Here is a 19,919-nt window from a genome sequence, read left to right as displayed (position 1 = left end):
TTCCCGAGGGCTGAGACGCGCAGGACGCCGGGCGCGACGCTGGGTGGCGCTGCTGGGCCGCCCCGCGCCAGACCTGTTGCGCCCAGGGCGCAAGTCGAGCAGGTTTAGGGTAAAGGGGCGCTCCGGTCTCTCCGCGCGCCCCTGCCGTCCTCGCCAGTGCATCTCCCTCGGGGCGCCCAAGGCCCCATCTTAACTTGAGGCTTCCATTCGCTTGGCCTCTGCGTTCCTCACCGCAACAGTTCTAGGCGCGTCGGGTGGGGCGGGAATAAAGTTTTTCCATCCCGGTCTAGGAAAGGGCTGGATGGGGAGGACCCTCCCGGCTCCAGACTCTGCGGCGGGCTGGACCGTGCCCTTTCAACTTCACGGCCGCCCCGGGGGCCCTGCTCTCGGTAGGTGCCAGCCCCGGTGCCGACCGGATGGGCTGACCCGCGCACCGCCCCCTCCCACCTCCTTGCCCGTCCCGGTCCCCTCCCCCGCCTCTGGCGCGCCCGGGCCCCAGCGTCTCCGGCCCCGCCTGCGCTGGGGTCGCTGCAGTCCCCGCGGCTGCCCCGGGCTCCCTCCCCAGGCGGCCCGGCCTTAATCCCGCCTGGGGAGCGCCTCGGGGGGAGCGCGGGACGGCGAGGGAGGCCGAGGCGGGGGCCCTGGGCGCCCGAGCTCTCCCAACCTGGGAGGCGGCCCCGACTCCCGGAGCCGGAACGCAGGGGAAGGCAAGGACGGGGCGGCCGGCGGAGGGGCGGGCGCCGCTCATCAGCCACGCCAGTCACGTCTGGGGCCACCCGGCTGCCTTTTTCTTCCTTTCCCCCTTTGCTTTCTCCCCTCTCTCCGGTTGGCGAGGGCAAAGTGGCCGTGGCGGCGCCATGCCCGGGCCGGAGTGAGTGCGTGCGGGCGAAAATGGCGTACATCCAGGTAGGGCTGAGGCCGGGGGGCCAGGTCCGCGATGTGGGGTGAGGGGGGTGCCGCGCCCCCTCCGACTGTGAGCGCGCGGAAGGGAGGGCACACGGCTGGGCTGCCACAAACTTGCCTCGAGAAAAAGGGTGCCCGAGCGCAAGGCAACCTGTGCAGCAGCGGGGGTGCGCCCCAGGAGAAGAGGCTGGGGACCCCCCCACACCCTGGGATGAAGGGCCCCAAGTGGACTCCGCACGAGCGCCCTCGCCTCCTGGGGAAGGAATGGGGGTGGGGCGGACTTTTCTTCCCCCCTCCCCCCACCCCGTCCCTCGGGCACCCCACCCCAGGGGAGGGGCCGCTGGGAGGGCGGCCCGGGGCGCGCCTGCCGCCCGGCCCGCCAGCCGCCGTTGCCTTGGTGACGACTCCGGCTAATTGGCCGGCGGAGCGAGCCGGAGGCAGCTGTTCCGGCCGGGAGGGACAAGGACATCGTCTCTCCCGGGCACTGGTTGCTGAGGGGTGGGGGGCACCCCGGAGGCGCGCTGGTCGTGTTGGGGGGCAGCCGATTACTTTGGGCCATTGCCTTGGGAGTTGTGGACCCCCCCCCCCACCCCGCCGCTTCATCTTGGGGACACCCCGCAAGAATCCTTAGGCTGAAATAATTTCCAGGCACCTTTTCTTGGGGAGGGCATGCTTGACTAAGAGACCTGTCTCCTCAGTATGAGGGGGGAAGCGGCGACTGGGCAGCGCCAAGGTCATGCGGTCAGACCCGTTGAGCTGCTTGCTTCTGGTACTGGCTCCGTTGCCCCTGGCAGTGATACCAACGGGCTCCTACATTCAGGGTGCCTCTGGGCTGGCTTCTGCCCTCGCCCACCACTGGAGGGGCTTCTGGTCCCTCCTCCCCCTTTGGCTCACACACCCCCTCATCCTGTCCTTAGACTTTTCCACCTGCCAGGAACTCTGCCCTGCCATCTGCCCATAGCCGCCCCATCCCTCTCCTGGCTCAGATTCGCTCCATTGACTTCCCTTTCATGGAATCATTAGGTCATCTTTTCAAGTTCAATGAAGGTCACATTTACTGATCACCTACTGTGGGGATGTTGTTGGGGGGAGTGGCCACTGAACACATTCCCGGAACACTTGGGTGACATGTAATACGTGTGGGCACCGGGAACACAGCTGAGAAGGCGGCATGGTCCCTGCCCATCAGGGACTGCGCACTGAGGCATGAACCATGTTAGAACGGGCTTCTACGGTTCTTAATGCCTGTCTTCGGCACCCAGTAATGAAGTGCCTTGCCCAAGGCCACCCAGGGGCTAAAGGTAGTGGTGAGGCCTACAGGGGGGTGGGATGGGGATTGGTGAGGGATTTGTTAAGCATCTGGTATGAGGATAGCCTGGTGATGTTGACTTTTCTCCTAGAACAAGGTGTTTAACTTTTTCTGTAAAGGCCTATATAGTAAATATTTTACTATATTTACTATAAAATATAGTAAATATTTTCTTTCTTCGAGGGCTGAGGGGTCTATGTCACACTTCACCTCTTGATTATGACGCTACACAGAGACACCAGTAAATGAATGGGCATGGCTATGTGTAAATAAAACTTTATTTGTGGACACTGAAACTGAATTTCATATACTTTGTGCAAGTCAAGAAGTATTCATCTCGAAAGTTTTTTCAACCAATTAAAAAATGTACAAACCCTTCCTAGCTGGAGGGCCATAGAAAAACAGGCTGCAGGCTGAATTTGGTCTTTGAGTCATAGCTTGCACCCCCTGTTCTAGAATATCTGGGCTTTCCTTCCTCTTTTTTTTTTTTTTTTTTTCTGGCTTGAATCAGTTCTCCTCCATTGGGTCAAACACTTGAGCCGGAGTCCCAAAGACTCAGCACGCTTGGGAGCCTCAGCGCATCTCCCCTTTCCTCTTCATCTTGCTTGGTTTCTCTGCCCCCTAACACTCACCTTGCACATGGGCCTTGTGAAAGCTGCATGGTTGTTCCTAGGCGGGACCCCTAAGGTAGCCTTGCCTCTGCTCATCATGGTTTAAGAAATGCTTCTCTTTTGATCACTATATACTCAGGAAATGCCTTCCTGTGAGCCTGGATCATTGTGAAAAAAGCACCCCTTTATCCCTGCACTTTACCATAAGCATGTTAAAGTACTTTCTCATGCAAGCCCCGTGAGGGCATAGCTGTTTACTGCTTTCTTCGCCTCACCACTCTGTCGGCCAGGACAGTCCCCGGTGCCTGGAAGGATCCAACTGGACTTGACAAACCGCCTGGTTCTCATAAGCCACGGAAAGCATGCAGAATCTAGGCAGCACAGAGCCTTTCCATAGTGTCCTAGCTTAGCCCTTTCATTAAAGGAAAGAGGACTGAGGCTCAGACTCCCAACTTGCCTGAGTCACGTGACTGGCCGCTGGCGAGGCCAGGATTAGGGCCTCTCTCGTCCCTTGTGATTGGTGTCCAAGACTTTTTTCCCCCAAACTGCAGTAAATCCCTTATCACTTCAAGGATTTTGAGTTTTTCACGAGCTATGTACTACCTGTGATGTTATTTACTTAATTTCTTTTCTATAAATGGACTTGTGCTTTATTTTAACTTTAATATGAAAAGGAAACATCATGTCACTACCATAATAGAAAACCAGGGTCACCTGATAGAAACTGAATGCAATAGGAAAAATACAATGAGAATAATGCCACATTCTTGGATTCTAGCTAGCTAGTCTGTCTGCAAGGCTCTGAGCTGGGGTCTGCTGTCTGTTTAAAAAGGAAGGCAGGGGTGGGATTTGCAACTGTTAGAAAGATGTTACATACAGTGATACCAAATTAAGACCTTCTTCACCTTGCAAAAGAATTGAGAAAGATGATTAGCTTTCTCCCTCTTGATTCAAAGTTCTGAGTTCCATGGGAGACTCCGCCTAACCTATCTGGTTTACTTGGCCTTTTGGAAAACTGTGAAGACCCTTCCCAGAAAGGGGGTGGGGGGAGCCTGTGCCTTGGGAACTGGTTAGAAGAGGCTGGGGTGGGGGTGGGGCTGAAGATGGAAGGGAGCCCCTCCCTTCTTCCCGGGAACTAGACTATGGCTTTCTTTTCCGCTCCCTCTATTTGTGGGTGGTCATATGAAGCTCCCCACCATTGGACCAGAATTGGAAGGTAGGGCCTCTGGGAGGGTGGGGGAGCCAAGAGACATCTATGCTGTGCCTGCTTGCAAGTTAGCTAATCATGTCCTTCTGGGTTGGCTTCATGGCTATTTCTGTATAGGAAGGTTTGCTCCTCTCCTGAAGTGTGGCTGCATTGGATAGCATGACTATCTATCCACCCGCTCTGATTCATAACAGCATACGGTGCAAATCAAATCGAAATGCTAAAGTTTCCCATTTATTCGGTGTTGGTTAGCCAGGAGGCTACCAGCAGCCCTGAAGGTAGCAGCACCTTGTTAGGAGGTCAGCTCCCTTCCCAGGATGGTAAGTGGAAAGAAGCAGGGCTTGGTTGTTTTTGTTTGTTTTTTTCTTTTTTTGAGTTGCAGGAGTATTGCTAAACTGGTCTTGTCTCTCTCTCTCTGTCACCCCTCGCCCCCTGTGCCCCTTGGCTTCATGTGGATCTCTAAAAGGGCAGTTGGAACCTTTAAATGAGGTGAGTGAATTCGGTGATTTGTTTGGTCTGGCTTCTAATCAAGAAATGCTTGCTTTTCATTTTCGAGCCTTTTGTGGGGCTGTGGGGATGCTGAATATTAAACAACAACCAGATGTTGATAATAGCTCGGTTTCGATGCCATTCTAGGAAAGGGAGATCCCGGTGAAAAGATACTAGTTAATGAGACTAGGTTTCCCTTCCCACCCTCTACTTATTCCATTTGATTATCTCTGTTTACTTTAATGTAATGAAATTATCTTAAAAAAATATTTGTGCTTTGCTTTCAAGAAGACAGAGTAATAATCATTGTGTTTTGCGAACATATTGCATAGCCCTCATGATATTGAATAAACCACCCACATGTCAGGAAAGACGTTCACATACAAAGGAAAATACCTGCAAACGTTTTGCTTGCTATTAACGGCTCGAGCCGGTTGGTGTTTGCCATCTTTGTACCTGCAGTTGGTAAATAGGAATGGAAAACATTTTGTTCTAAGAGATCAGCCGTGGAGACAGACCTCCTGGATGTCGTTATTTCTCATCAGGGATCGGCTGCTTGTAATTGTGGGTGTTTTTCCTCTTCTTCCTCCCCTTCCCATCTCTCCTCTGCCCACCTCCCCCCACGGGCTCAGGGCTTCCTTTCTAGAATCTCCGACCTCCTGCTCTGCAGATGGACTTGCCGGCATTGCTGTCAGAAGTGCTATGAGTCCAGCTGTTGCCAGTCGAGTGAGGATGAAGTTGAGATTCTGGGACCTTTTCCTGCCCAGACTCCACCCTGGCTGTAAGTGAACCTGCTTTGAACTTCCTGGAAAGCCACCTTAAGACCTTTCTTTCCTCTGTTTCTGTGAGGGGTCTGGGACAACTTAGGGGTATGGAGAGGGGAAAGGCTGAGTTTCCATTGACCTCTTAGTCGCTGATGAGATGCACTCTGCCTCATTGCGTTTGGCAAGCTGGTGAGACCAGCTGGGGGTGGGGCTTCAGTGCTGCTGGTTTTCACAACCGGCCTTCTGAGATACGAACTGTGTGATGCTAAGCATGTGGGCACTTTTAATCCTGTTGAGTGTCGTTCCAAGTGGAAAAAGAGATCTGTGAGCATCTCTATTCTTCAAGGGATGTCCAGATCCTAAAGGTTTTCCATCCAAGTCAGTATGATGAACCATCCTAGTGCCTGGCCCATGCTAGACACTCAGTGAGTATTTGGTGTGGATGACATGAACAAGCAAGTGCCTCTTTGCTGATCTGAGCAAGAACTTCAGAAACAGGGAAGCAGAACACACCTCCAGGCTCCATCGTGTCCTCCAACGCTGTTTATGCTCTCTCTGGCATCTTTCATTTTATTTCCAATTCGTTCTCCTCCCGCGCCTGCATACAACATCTCCATCTGCCAGTGGCTCAGATATTTTGGGAATGCAGTTTTGAAGCTTTTTAGCCACGTGTCTGGGCCACCTCTCTGTGGCTGGGAGAAGAGCGTGGCCAGAGAGTCTGGGTTGAATCTAGAGGGCTGGGGCCTGGGAATTGTCCAGTGCAGCTTCCCATGATGTAGAGAAGGAAGCCCAGGGAGGTAGGAAGACAGTGTGAGGGCCCACAGCTGGAGCCTCAGTGGGGATCCTGTGCTGGCTCAGATAAACCCTTGGGCTAAGATTCCAGAAGCCCCTGGTACCCCATCTTTCCTTGGGGGTCATGCCTCAATCCTCTGATTGTTTTTTGAGAAGCAAGTATCAAATATTTTCATAGCAGAATGGCTCTGGGTCACAATCTGTGAGTTCAAATCCTACTTCTCCTAATTTTTTCCGGTTCTGTGACCTCAGGCAAGTTGCTTCATCTCTCTGTGCCTTGATTTCCTATCTGTCAAATGGGGATGATAAAAAGAATAGTATTTATCTTATAGAGTTGTGATGATTGCATGAATTAGTTTATGGAAAAATACCTTGTTGGCAGTCATAAACATAAGTGATTCTTTTTACCCTATTTTGGTCTGGGTTTCCTCATCTGTAAAGTAGGGGAAGTAATAGAACTTATTTTATAAGGTTACTATTAATAATAGTGACATATGCATGTAACATGCTTAGCACAGTAGTAAGTATTTGTTCCTGTCATTATTAGTTATTGAGAGATTCTTTAAATTGATGTAAAGACTATGTGGAGGAACCTTCCCTGACTCACAGATTGTAGCCTGAACCCTGCAGTTGCGCGTAGAGTTGAGATGTTTGGTGAAACCAGCTCATTAATGATGGGATTGTTCCCATTTTCTAGTGATGGAGGTTGGCTCAGCCCATCTGATGTCTTTAAAGCCATGCTCAGAAGAATTCCAGTTCTGTGATGGCATGGCTATTATCTGGTTTCTTTTTCATTCCAGAAAATAGTTATCAACCAGCTGATTAACCTGAAGGCAGAAATTGAGTCCTGAAAGTGTCAATTATGCTGTTGAAAAGTTAAGCTTGGTTTTTTTGTTAAGTTATTTTTTGTCAAGTTATTTCTTGAGGTTGCCCTATGTAGCAGGCACTGTGGGAGGCATAAGACTAGATGGAGTCCTATTCCCATGCTCAGGGGATTTAATATCTGGTATAGAAGATAAGCGCTTCCCTGGTAGCTCAGCTGGTAAAGAATCCACCTGCAATGCAGGAGATCCCAGTTGGATTCCTAGGTTAGGAAGATCTGCTGGAGAAGGGATGGGTTACCCACTCCAGTATTCTTGGACTTCCCTTGTGGCTCAGCTGGTAAAGAATCCACATGCAGTGTGGGAGACCTGTGTTGGATCCCTGGGTTGGGAAGATCCCCTGGAGAAGGGAACAGCTACCCACTCCAGTATGCTGGCCTGGAGAATTCCACAGACTGTACAGTCCATGGGATCACAAAGAGTCGGACACAACAGAGTGACTTTCACTTTCTTTCACTTCAGTATAGGAGATAAAGCAGGTAAATAAATTAGTTGTGTATTCACATCCTGCACACACATATGACAGTTCTGCATAGAATTTTGTTATGGAAAAAGTCTGGGAAAATGGCTTCAGGCATAACTGGATCCAGGGGCTCAAATGATGTCATGGGTGTGCGTGTATGTGCTTGCTCTCTTTCTTTCTGTTTCTTCTGTATTGGCCTCATTCTTAAGCCTCCTTTTTTCTTTGCTTTATGTTTGACAGCAGCAAAATATCAGGAAAGGCTCTCATTGCTCTGGTTTGGGTCACATGTCAATCACTTGATCCAGTCACTTGCCTGGAGGAAAAAGTGCTGGGATAATGTCTGGGTTTCCTGACCTGAAACCAGGGAAAGGGTTATTCCACCTGAAACACATGAACTAAGCTAGTCGAACAGGAGTTGGCAGACTTCTCCTATAAAGGGCCAGAGAGTAAATATTTTAGCCTCATGGACTAGTTTTTATTGCAGCCACTCACTTCCATTCTTGTAGTGTGAAAGCAACCGTAGGCAATTCACTAGTGAATGGGTGTGGCTATGCTCCAATAACACTTCTACAAAATCAGGCAGTGGGCCTCAAGTTTGCTGACCTGGTAATCAACAATTTGGAGGTTGCGACTGGATCCAGGGTAGACAAACACCACAAATGGGACACTGCGTCTTGGAAGAGTAATGAGCCTGTAAGTTCAGGTTGTGTGGGATCTCAAATGCCAGATTAAGGAACTTGGATTTTCTTCTGAACCAGAGGAGACCCCTGATAGACATTGAAAATCACAGCCTGTTTGCCTCAGATGTTGAGTGTTAGAGATGTGTGGCCATGAAGCTGGGGGACAGTTGCGTTTTGCTCAGGTCGCTGACCCTTTGTGCAAGCAGGGGGTTCTTTGGCATTCTCAGGGAAGGCACTTGTTTTGGTTATGCTACAAGCAAAGAAGTGAGCTGGAAACTTCCAGCAGCCAACTCACCACATAGCTTCAGGGGGCGCCCTTCACATGGTGGTCATTATGAACAAGACCACCTAGACTTGTGCAGTGTACCGTCTGAACAGCTGTACATGACCTGTGTGCTTCCAAGATGACCCAGGTCTTCCTTGAATCTTAGATCGCGCTGAGGACATTTTTGATAGTCAACATCATACCAAATGTTAAGAGAAATCTGTAAAGAGGAGGCAGGTTAAATCCTCCAGAAAGAGAATTTACAGCTTGTGCTTTCCCCAGATTTATTTACCAAGCGGGCAGTTGCATGTTATCAAACAGGCAGGGAGCAGAAATGTCAAGTGTACAAGCTTTGCAGTACCATTCCTACTGTGCCGTTTGAGCCAGGAGCCACAGAATGGGCCTCTCTGTGGGGTGGCATGTGGCGGATGAGCTGGGTCTTTGCCTGTGTGATCAGAGAGGACACACCATTAATTGTCACATATGCTTTTGTCACGTGGGTCTGTCTCGCAGCTTTCCTGGGCTGGACTGGGCTGATGAGAGTCAGGAAAACCAGCTCACCACATGGTACCACCCGACTGGCTCCTTCTGTGGCCGTGCCAGAAAGACCCCCACTGAAGAGTGAATTAGCTTATTTCTTTGTCCAAGAAGCATGTGTTGGGTACCTACTATGTGCAAGGTTCTTTCAGGCCTCCTAGGGGATGCCCAGCTCGGCAGTGTGGGGCATGTGGTCCGGAGTCTGGTACTGCTGGACTCCACTGGGGTTCTGCAATCTGGTGTTGCAGATCTGTTCTCCTTCCTTCCCGCTACCTGGCCAGGGCTCCGATTCCCTGTCTGTAAAAGGGGTAGGAGTGGTTCATAACAACTAACTCCTGGATTGCTTCAAGTCTGAAACGATGGTTCATACAGAGCATTTAGCACAGTGCCTGGCACATAGTAGGGCCTCAATAGCTGCTACCTTTGATCTTAATAAATCAGATGCCAACATTAAAATTTGTAGCCTGTTATGGGAGGGGTGACAAGTCGTGCACTCAAGTGATTGTGACACAAGATAAGTCAGATAACAGCCACCAGAAATGTGTATTCATTCATTCACTGAAAAAATAAATCAGAGCACCCAACACGTGCCAGGTGCCGTGCAAAGAGGGCAGTGGTGAATGAAGAAGACACTGCCTCCCTCTGCCCGCATGGGCCTCTGGCTTAGTGTCAGATGCAGAGGAGAAGCAGGCAGGCCACACTGGGAAAGAGGCATGTGCTGGATGGGGGGAAAGGGTGCAGGGGTAAGGGCTGACAGGCTGGGAGGAGGCGACTGGATGGGTGGGTCCTCTCTGAGGAGGTGCTGCTGCAGCTGAGATCTGAATGATAAGGAGGAACGAGACAGGTGATGGGGCAGGATGAGCCCCATCCAGGTAGAAGGGACAGGGGGCGTGGAGGCTTGGTGGTGGCAGAGGAGGCAGGGGTGGCCCAGGTATACGCCGGTACTCTGCCTGAGAGGAGGCAGCCAAGGCTTCAGGAAGCGATGGCATTCAAGCTGACCCTTGAAGACTGATGGGAGTTCGCAGCTGGAGGCAGCGGCCGCCACGAGGTGTGACAGCCAGGAAACAGGCCATGCAGGTGGAGGGCCCCAGTGGGGGCCGCCTTCCTGGGGAGATGCAGCTGCTTTCCTTTTCGGGGGAGACAGATTGATCTAGTGTGATCCCGTCTCCCTTCCATCCCCCCGCCGGCCTCTCGTTTCATCTGCTATGTCCTCCTATTCTTGACCAGGAGTGGCAGGCACGGGGCATTGCCCCCGTAACGTGCCTGCTTGTCCCAGCTGTGACCCTAGTTTTGGAAGAACATCAGATCCGTTTCATGTCATGCACAGGATGCGTCTGACCTCACAGAACTTGAAAGTTGCATTTTTCAAGATTGGTTTCTCCACAGGTTTAAATGTCAACTTGGGGGATGCAGTCTTGGAAAGTATTGGTCTATGGCTGTGATGGCTGAGAGGCTTATTATCAGCAGCATCAATCTCACGGCCACTTTGCCAGCTCTCTCCCCTCCCCTTACCCCCACTCCCAGCATCCTCACTAGCTGTGTGAGTTTTGGGGGATCTTAAAGCCACCTCTGCTATAATATTGCTAACATCAGCTAAAATGTATTGAGCACCTACCTAGAACATACCAAACACTGTTCTAATCATTTTATATATGTTAGCTCGATCTTCAAAGTAACCATGTAAGGCAGGTACTATTATTAGTCCCATTTTACAGATGGGGAGATGGAGGGAAAGAGAGGGACTTGCCTTGAGCCAGCCCTTAAGTACTACCTTGTACCCCAACCCACAAACAGTGTGCTTTCTATTTTTTCAGCATTTCTAATCTTTATTGGGAGAATATTGAGTTGTGGTTGCTGCTATTTTACTGGTGTTTCTACGCATTGAACTGTTGTTCTTAAATCATTGATTCTCAGAGCCATTTTGTAGCACAGAGTCTTAGCTGCTAGACCACCAGGAAAGTCCCAAGAACCTTTGAGTGACATTGTTACAGGATATCTTTTAAAGATGTTATAGACATGGTGACTATTGAAATAACAGGGCAATTCTTACCCAAAACTACTTGCAGAAGTTCTAATGCATTTAAACACCCACGTGGTTCCTTCCAGACTGAAGACTGACAGGTCCCATCTTGATGGCATCACCAACTCAATGGACATGGGTTTAAGTAAACTCTGGGAGTTGGTGATGGACAAGGAGGCCTGGTGTGCTACAGTCCACGGGGTCGCAAAGAGTCAGACATGACTGAGCAACTGAACTGAACTGATCTTGGTTTAATAAGGTGGTGCCCGTGTGGCAATATCCTGAATAAGTTTACATATCCCTTCCCCCACCCCAGCCTCGGTTTTGAAATTATGCAAATTCTTGGCAGATTGTTCTAATTGGGAAATATATTCATTTATTTCACATCACATTTTGTGCAAAAAGCAAGACATTATTGAGAATTAAGGGCTATCGAGAATTTATTTCAAATTTGCATTATTCCGAGTTGCATAGACTGGGCCTGAGAGCAATTTTGTCCTTGATCTGCCCCCACGGGACAGAGGTGCCAGCCCCTGGGGATTCTCTGACAGTCACTGAGACCTCTTCCCTCCTACAGGTTGGCCAGCCGGAGCAGTGACAAGGACGGGGATTCTGTGCACACAGCCAGTGACGTCCCGCTGACCCCACGGACCAACTCCCCAGATCGGAGATGCTCGTCCTCAGACACGTCTAAGTCTACATACAGCCTGACCCGGAGGATTTCAAGTAAGCCTCTCTGCTCTGACTGTCGGGGGTCCTGGCTCAAGTCAGCTGCCCCTCGGGGTCCATGAAGTACAACCGTGTTGTCTGGGTCCCCAGGACAAAGGGAAAGAGCTGGCATTCCCAGATGCTCAACAGCACCCCCAGCGAGAGGCATGAAGGACAGGGTCACCTCTGGTGAGGGAGTGGAGTATGGTGTGACAGTCCAGGAGACAGGATGACAGAGAGGGAATGGCAGTGTGACAGACCAGGCAGAAGCAATCATTTTGACTGATTTTTGTTTATACTGATCACAAGTTTCATTGAATTGGCTCAGTTGATGACATTGTCAGCATATATCATTTCAGACCCCGAAAGGCAAGTGTTAGTTACCATGTTACACAGCAGGGCCTGCAAATTCAAGTGACTTGAGGGGCCAGGTGGATTGTGTCAGTGGCTGAGTGCCAAGGGCTGGCGGAAGATAAATATCACCCTAGTGAGTGACAAATGGCAGCCGACTCTTGGCCTGGCACTAGGGCAGGGTGGGGACTGGGGCCAGTTGGGAAGCCAGTGTCTTATTGAAGGGGAGCAGCTGCTGCTCAGCGGTAGCCATGAGGGATTGTATTGCCTGACCTTTCTAAAGAGAAACTGGCAGCCTGGGTTTTTGTATGAAACTTCCTTACTTTTAAACCCAAACAGAATGTATCTCTGGGTTGAATTTGGCCCTTGGCCCACTCTAGAGTGGGCCGCTCTGCACACACACACGCTATAGCCTGGGTATAGACCAGAGGGCATGATTTGGGTGGGGAAGAGAAAGGGGGGTAAAGCCTAGAGTCTCCCAGCCTCTTGTCACTAGCCAAGTGTGTCTCCTCTGTCTCATGCAGCTGATGTCTGAAATTCACTTAGCAGAGGGAAAAGGCTTAAATTCATGAAACTAATCCACTCAGCTGGAAATGATTGAGATCTCTGATCTTTTCTGGGAGTGGATGGGGAAGAAGAAAGAAGTAGATTTCAAGAGCTTGAAATAGTGAAATAGTCTGGCTTCTGTAGCCTCCGTCTTTTCATCTGTAGAATAAGAGGGCCTGTCTGCCCTTTGCAGACTGCTGTCCAATACAGTGGCCACCACAGGCATGTAGCTGAATTGAGATGCACTGTACGTGTTACATACCCACTGGATTTTGCAGCCAGTATGAAAAAAGAGTTTAGAATGTCTCACTAAAATGTTTTTATATTGATTACATGTTGAAATGATTATATTTTGGATATATTGGTTTAAATAAAATATAAAAATTAATTTCATCTGCTTCTTTGTACTTTTACATAATTGTGGCTACAAGAAAATTTTAAGTTACCTTTGTGGGCTTCGATGGACATGAGTTTGAGCACGCTTGGGGAGTTGGTGATGGACAGGGAAGCCTGGCATGTTGCAGGCCTTGGGGTCACAAAGAGTCAGGCACAACTGAGTGACTTAACTGAACTGTGGGCTTGTATGTCTGTAGCTGGTTCACGTTTTATTTTCTCTTGGATAGCGCTGGTCTAGATGATTCCTAAATGTTACTTCCAGCTCTATACAGAGATGACCGCATTTAGCACACAGTTATCAGAGTGCAGCCAGGCACTGCAAAGGCTCATGGTTTTAGCCAACAGGCAGGTACTTGGGCAGTCAACAAGATGCCATGAAAGAACAAATACTATGTAATTTTCCCAACATGAGGAATCTCATAGTCAGACTCCTGAGCATCTATAGAGTAGGACATGGTTACTGGGGGAGCCCGAACCAGGCAGGTGTTGGTTTCACTTATGCCAGATGAGTAAGTTCTAGAAATCCATTGCAGCAGAGTGTGTAAAATTAACAGTACTATGTGGAGTACTCAAACATTTGCTAAGAGAGTAGATCTTATGTTCTTAACAAACACACAAAAGTAGGTAAATAACGAAGGCAGGAGGAAGCTTTTGAAAGTGATGGACAGTTGATGGCATAGGTTGTGGCGATGGATTCACGGGTGCATACTTATCACCCAAGTCATCAAGTTGTGTAGTTTGAATATGGACAATTTTTGTGTGTCAGTCATACCTCAATTAAGTGCTTTAAAAGAGAAAAGAATGCCATGAGGTTATTGCTAGAATAGAGAGATGAGCAAAGATGGCAACAATGAACCTGGGAGCGATGAACTCTTCTGCTTAATGGGGAGGGGAGAGGCACCCCGAAAGTGATGAGCTGTGAATGTGATCCTTGAAGACGTGTAACAGTTACCATTCAGCGCCTCTCACCACATGCATGTTCTGTGCTGAGCCCTCTTCATGCATCGCTCAGTGAGTTTTCAGCACCGTCTTTGATGTGGTTGCTATGATTGGCTCCATGTTACAGATGGGAAAACCGAGTGTACAAAATGTGCCTGGAGGCACTTGGCTCATTACTAGGGACTCACGCGGTTCACGAGGAGGTAGCTGGGTTGGAATTTGATCCAGACACTGACCCCAGAGCCCACTCTTTGAAAGTAGAGGCAGTGTGGGGGAATGATTAGACTCTGGGGCCAGAGAGGTGGGGCTCGAATCCTGGCTCCTCCTCCTGCTAGTTTTGTGCCCTTTGGTGAGTTACTTAGAGTTTCTGTTTCCTCATCTGTAAAGTGAAGGTAATAGTCACTGGCTAATACCTTGTGAAGCTTGTGAGTGTGAAAGTGTCAGTCACTCAGTTATGTCCAACTCTTTGCAATCCCATGGACTGTCGCCCGCCAGGCTTCTCTGTCAGTGGAATTCTCCGGGCAAGAATACTGGAGTGGGTAGCTATTCCCTTCTCCAGGGGATCTTCCCAACCCAGGGATCAAACCTGGGTCTCCTGCATTGCAGGCGGATTCTTTACCATCTGAGCTACCAGGGAAGCCCCCCCAAATGTCCAGCTCTTTGCAAGCCCATGCACTGTGGCCTGCCAGGCTTCTCTGTCCATGGAATTCTCCAGGCAAGAATACTGGAGTGGGTAGCCATTCCCTTCTCCATGTATGCGGGGCATTTAGAGCAGTGCCTGGCAATTAGCTGCCGTGGAGATGGGGATGTTTGTGCTGCTGCCCTTCCTCTCATAGAGTAAATAAGAGGATTTCCAGGAGTGGAGAGCATGTGGAAAGAGCATTATGAAGCAGAGCAAACAATGTGAGAATCCACAAATGGTCCTTGATCTCACGCATGGGCCCAGATCCAGTCCAGTACTTGGTGGTGTTAATTGTTATTCCTGCTGGGCGTGCAGGTCTCGACTCCAGACGGCCCAGCTCCCCACTGATCGACATTAAGCCCATCGAGTTTGGCGTTCTCAGCGCCAAGAAGGAACCCATCCAGCCCTCGGTGCTCAGACGGACCTATACGCCGGATGACTACTTCAGGAAGTTCGAGCCCCGCCTGTACTCCCTGGATTCCAACAGTGACGACGTGGACTTCCTGACGGACGCGGAGATCCTGTCCAAGTACCAGCTGGGCATGCTGCACTTCAGCACGCAATACGACCTGCTGCATAACCACCTGACGGTGCGGGTGATCGAGGCCAGGGACCTGCCGCCCCCCATCTCCCACGACGGCGCGCGCCAGGATATGGCGCACTCCAACCCCTACGTCAAGATCTGCCTCCTGCCGGACCAGAAGAACTCCAAGCAGACCGGAGTCAAACGCAAGACCCAGAAGCCCGTGTTCGAGGAGCGCTACACCTTCGAGATCCCCTTCCTGGAGGCTCAGAGGAGGACCCTGCTCCTGACCGTGCTGGACTTCGATAAGTTCTCGCGCCACTGCGTCATCGGCAAGGTGGCTGTGCCTTTGTGCGAGGTCGACCTGGTGAAGGGCGGACACTGGTGGAAGGCGCTGATTCCCAGTTCTCAGGTAAGGGGTGGGTTGGCAGTGTTTCCTGGGGGAGCTTTGTAAAAAACGATTATGATTATTATTATCTCAGTATTTAAGTTTTGTTTGTGTTTTTTTTGCATTTTAAAAACTTTTGATTTTGAAAGAATTTTTTGACTCCCAAGAAGTTGCAAGAACAGTACAGGGGGTCCTGTGTGTTCTTCATCCAGCTTCCTGGATGGTAAATCTCATACGATTTGTGTACACTTTGATACCAAGAAACTGCTGTTGGTAGCTAAACTAGACCTTATGCAATTTTCACCAGGTTTGTTTTTTTTTTTTTTAATGTTTATTTATTTGGCTGCACTGGGTGTTAGTTGTGGCATACAAGATCTTGACTCTTTGTTACATCATGCAGGATCTTTAGTTGTGGCATGTGGGATCTAGTTCCCTGGCCAGGGTCAAACCCAGGTCCCCTGCATTGGGAATGCAGACCTAGCCACTGGACCACCAGGGAAGTCCCTTCACCAGCATCCTCCCTGTCCATGTGCATGCTTGTGTGTGTGTGTGGTTCTGTGAAATTATATCACATGTATAGATTCAGGTAACTAGCACTGCCCTGGGAGCTTTTTGTCATTGATGCTGGGTTATTTACTAAGGAGAATTATTGTCCAGAGTATGAAGCTATCTGTCATTTTGACTTTCAGAAATTGATCTGGGAAAAATAAGATGAGGCCTGAAGACTGGGATGATGGATGGTTATTTTTCAGGTGAATTGTAAGATTAGCTTCCTTCCCTCTTCTAGCCCAGTGACATGCAGTGGGCTGCCTGGGGAGCTACCCATGGACCAAGCCCTCTCCCCAGTGGGCTTTTGGGGTCCCTTCCTGGGGCATTCTGTGGACTGGAGGACAGCAGTGCACCCACTGTGGGTGGAAAGATGTGGGGGGAGTCCAGGGGAAGAAGACCCAGTTGGAGGCTGGTCAAGACCATTGGTGACAGACAGTGATCCTTGTAATGCAAATGGGATTACTTTGCATCAAATACACCAAGGTGCTTCTAAAGCTGAGCTTTGCTGGTCAGGGATTTGATGATCCAGCATCACATTTGGGATGCACGTGTTAAACATGAGGACTGGAGGGGCTGCTACACTGTGTGTGTAGCACATCTTCAAAGCTATCACTCTCCTAGTACCCTCAGGCAAGGGAGTCATGTAATAGGGAGGTGACACCAGAGGAAATACCAGGAGCAGATAGGAATGTCACTTAAAAGATGCAGATATCAGGCCAGCCACCACTGTGGTGACTGGAGCAGAAACCTGCTAGAGAAACCAGGAGGCAGTATCAGACATAGGCCTAAGAGCCTTTCCTCCCAAGAGGCGAGGGAGCTGGGGTATTAATACACCACCTCCTGTCAGTCACTGAACGAGGGCTGGGGGATGGGGAGGTTCATTTCCTGGTATTTCTGGCTTGTGACATGGGTGGGTACAGAGACCCTTGACATCCACAGATGCCAAAGGAAGACCCACCAAACACGATAAATTCCAGATTCCACTCTTTGTGTCAGGGCAGAGCCCTGGAGGTGGAGGATCTGGACATACCCACAGGTTGGCCCTTCTAGGTCTTGGCTGAAGTGTTATCTTGGCTGAAATGGAAAGTTCTGGTGTGCCTGCCTGGCTGCGGTTCTCCTGAAAGCTGGGGCCAGGGTGGGGTGTGGGTGCAGGCCGTTAATTTAGGAGGTGATACCAGGAAGCAAGAGCTAAGGGTTGAGGAGGAGACAGAGGAGGGACGTCAAAGCCAGTGGTGGTTCTGAAGGTCGCCATTCTGGCAAGGGGGTGGGCATGGACTCCATCCTGGCCCAGGGGCCAGGTGGGCTGCCCAAACCTCACAGAAGGGCTGGGGCAGAAAAGAGAAGGAGCCCAGGTGTGCTGCTCTCTGCCTGAGCTGAGCCTGGACTGTGGGAGCATCCGTCGCTTCACCCCTGCCTGGACACTCGCTGTCCCCTTTTCCTGCTTTGTTTTTCTCCACGGCGGCACTTACCATCCCACAGACTGTGTATTTCATGGTCTGTCTCCCCTGCTGGTTGGTGAACCCCGTGAGGGCAGTGGCTTTTGTCTGTATCGTTCACTTCTTTCTCCCCTGCTCCTGGAACAGTGATGAGCAGGTGATGGTGCTCAGTAATATTTACCGAATGTGTGGAGGGTGGAAGGATCCCCAGAGCGAATTTCCTTCTTCCCTCCCTCCCTCTTTCCTCCCTTCCTTCCTTCTTCTTCTTCCTTCTCTTGTAATGAGAGGCTCGTGGAAATCGAGGCGAGAGTCTCGACTCCCATCTCCAGCTTGCCCTGGAGTATATGCTCTTTGAGTGGGCACGTCAGCTGTCTGTTGGGGTGTCTAGAAGCAGAGCTTGAGATAGAATTTCGAGGTGGCTTGGTTTCCTTAGGGTTGCTGTGATAAAGCACCACAAATTGGGTGGCTTAGAGCTTTAGTTTATTGTCTTACAATTTGGAGGTTCTGAGTCCAAGATCAAGGTTCTGGCGGGGCCGTGCTTCCTCTGAAGCCTGGAGGGGATCCTTCCTTGTCTCTTTCCAGCTTCTAGTGGTTGTTGGCCGTCTTGGATTACAGTTGCATCACTCTGAGCTCTGCCTCCCTCCTCCCATGGCCTTCTTTCCGTGTGTTTCTGTGTCTTTTCTTATAAGGACAGCAGTCATGTTGGATTAGGGGCCACCCTGCTCCAGGATGACCTCATCTAATCACATCTGCAGCAACCCTGTTTTGAAAGAAGGTCACATTCTGAGGTCCTGGGGGCTGGGATGTCAGGTCACCTTTGGGGGACAGAATTCAACCCACAAGGGGATGCAGGAGAAAACCCTGCAAGGCAGGCTGTGAAGTGGTCTAGGTGAGGGTGACCGCCCATCGAGGCTCAGCCTCTGCCTGGTGTGTGGTTGGGAGGGGACTCTGGATCCTGGACTTCACTGCAGCATTTCTTCCTTTAGACAAGGGAGCCAGCGAGCCCTGATCACAGATCTTTGGCGGGGACCAGACTGGGAAATCTGATTTTCAGCTGGGCAGCCCTGGGCCTCCCTGAAACCTCTGTTTCTTTGAAACAGTGGTTCTAAACAGAGATGGTTTTGGTCCCAGGACATTTGGCAGTGCTGGGAAAAATTTGGGATTTGGTGGATGGGATAGTTCTGGTGGGTGGAGATTAGGAATGCTGCTAAACAGCCTGCAATGCCCAAGACAGACCCCACAACACAGAAGATCTGCCCCAGATGGTCCATAGTGCCGAGGGTAAGAAAGCTGGGTGTGTGGTGAAGGGGAGGGTGGAGGGTGGAGGACAGAACAGGGTCTGCCATGAGAAGGTGAGACAGGAGCTGGGCTGTTCCCTGTTGGGGAAGGAGGGTTTTCCAGGGAGAGACAGTGGTCAGGGTCAGGCCACAGGGCAGAGCTCCAGGGAGCTGCTTTGCTTTTCATTCCAAATGTGGAAAAGGAGATACTGGTTTTGAACAAAAATCCACATCAGGCAAAATAGGCCTGCATTGGAGACAGAAACTAAAATCCACACACAGTGCGCCCAGGCGGTCACATGGCCATCACCGCTGATTTCCACTGGAGGCGGGCGTCTGTCTTCAACAAAGTGCTCCGAGGATGCAGCTGTGTGTGGGGTGGAAGCAGTTTCTCGGTTTGAACCTGACTTCACAGTTTGTGGGTCAGAGTGACTCCTAGGATCTGTTAGTCCTACAGTCTCCACTGTGGAGGCCCCGTGAGGACATAGGTTGCTGGTTGTAGGACCAGCATGTAGGCATCCTCTGGCTCATGGCAGAATGTCTCAGCTGTTTTGTGCCTTTGAACACAAGACATGAGTGTGTCTTTGATCTTGGCATTCAGGAAATCAGCAGCTAATGGAACTTCTGCAGATTGGGCCTCATTGAGAAGGTTGGCTCAAAAGATTGTGGAAATGAAGACACAGGAATATGAAGTATGTGGGATGATTGATGTGGTATGAAGTTATATTGGATGCCAAGAGAAATTCTCTCATCCGAGTGGATTGAAGTGAATTGATGCTTTGGCCATTTAGAGGTGAAATCCAGGTAGTCTCAACTATTTTTTAAAAAATTGTTAATAATTGTGACAAAACGAACATAACATGAAATTAACCATCTTATCCATTTTTAAGTGTACAGTTCAGTGGTATTGAGTACATACACGTACATCGTCCTCCCCATTCACATCCAGACTCTCTTCATCTCACAAAATAAAGCTGTGTCTTCATTAAGCAGCAGCTCCCCACACCTCGCTGGCCCCAGCCCCCGGCAGCCAGCACTCAACTTTCTGTTTGACTACTCTGAGTACTTCTTATAAGTGGAATGACACAATGTTTTCTGTTTGAGGCTGGTTTATTTCACTTAGCATAATGTTCGCAAGGTTCATCCATGTTGTCACCTGCGGCAGAATTTCCTTTCTTTTGAAGGCTGAGTAGTATTCCACTG

The 19,919-nt window shown here is 50.1% G+C and overlaps 1 protein-coding gene across 5 annotated transcripts in view; it reads left to right on the top strand.

Moving 5' to 3' along the window:
* Positions 1-286: 286 nt before the first annotated feature.
* The window catches only part of SYT17 (synaptotagmin 17), an 82,855-nt gene continuing 63,222 nt past the window's right edge, over positions 287-19,919 (top strand). Inside the window, exons 1-6 of one of the 5 annotated variants that reach the window (XM_043456258.1) lie at positions 322-389; positions 4,148-4,350; positions 4,497-4,519; positions 5,152-5,300; positions 11,499-11,647; positions 14,859-15,478. In XM_043456258.1, coding sequence (XP_043312193.1) covers positions 4,248-4,350; positions 4,497-4,519; positions 5,152-5,300; positions 11,499-11,647; positions 14,859-15,478 — 1,044 coding nt within the window. In that variant the 5' untranslated portion in view covers positions 322-389; positions 4,148-4,247. Of the gene's footprint in view, positions 390-475; positions 907-4,057; positions 4,351-4,496; positions 4,520-5,151; positions 5,301-11,498; positions 11,648-14,858; positions 15,479-19,919 lie in introns of those variants that run through there. The other 4 variants (XM_043456259.1, XM_043456260.1, XM_043456257.1 and 1 more) reach the window with 4 other exon arrangements.

This window comes from Cervus canadensis, chromosome 32 (assembly GCF_019320065.1).
Source record: "Cervus canadensis isolate Bull #8, Minnesota chromosome 32, ASM1932006v1, whole genome shotgun sequence".
Taxonomy (NCBI): domain Eukaryota; kingdom Metazoa; phylum Chordata; class Mammalia; order Artiodactyla; family Cervidae; genus Cervus; species Cervus canadensis.
Note: the sequence above shows the minus strand (reverse complement) of the source record. Positions and strands in the feature narration are given on the sequence as shown.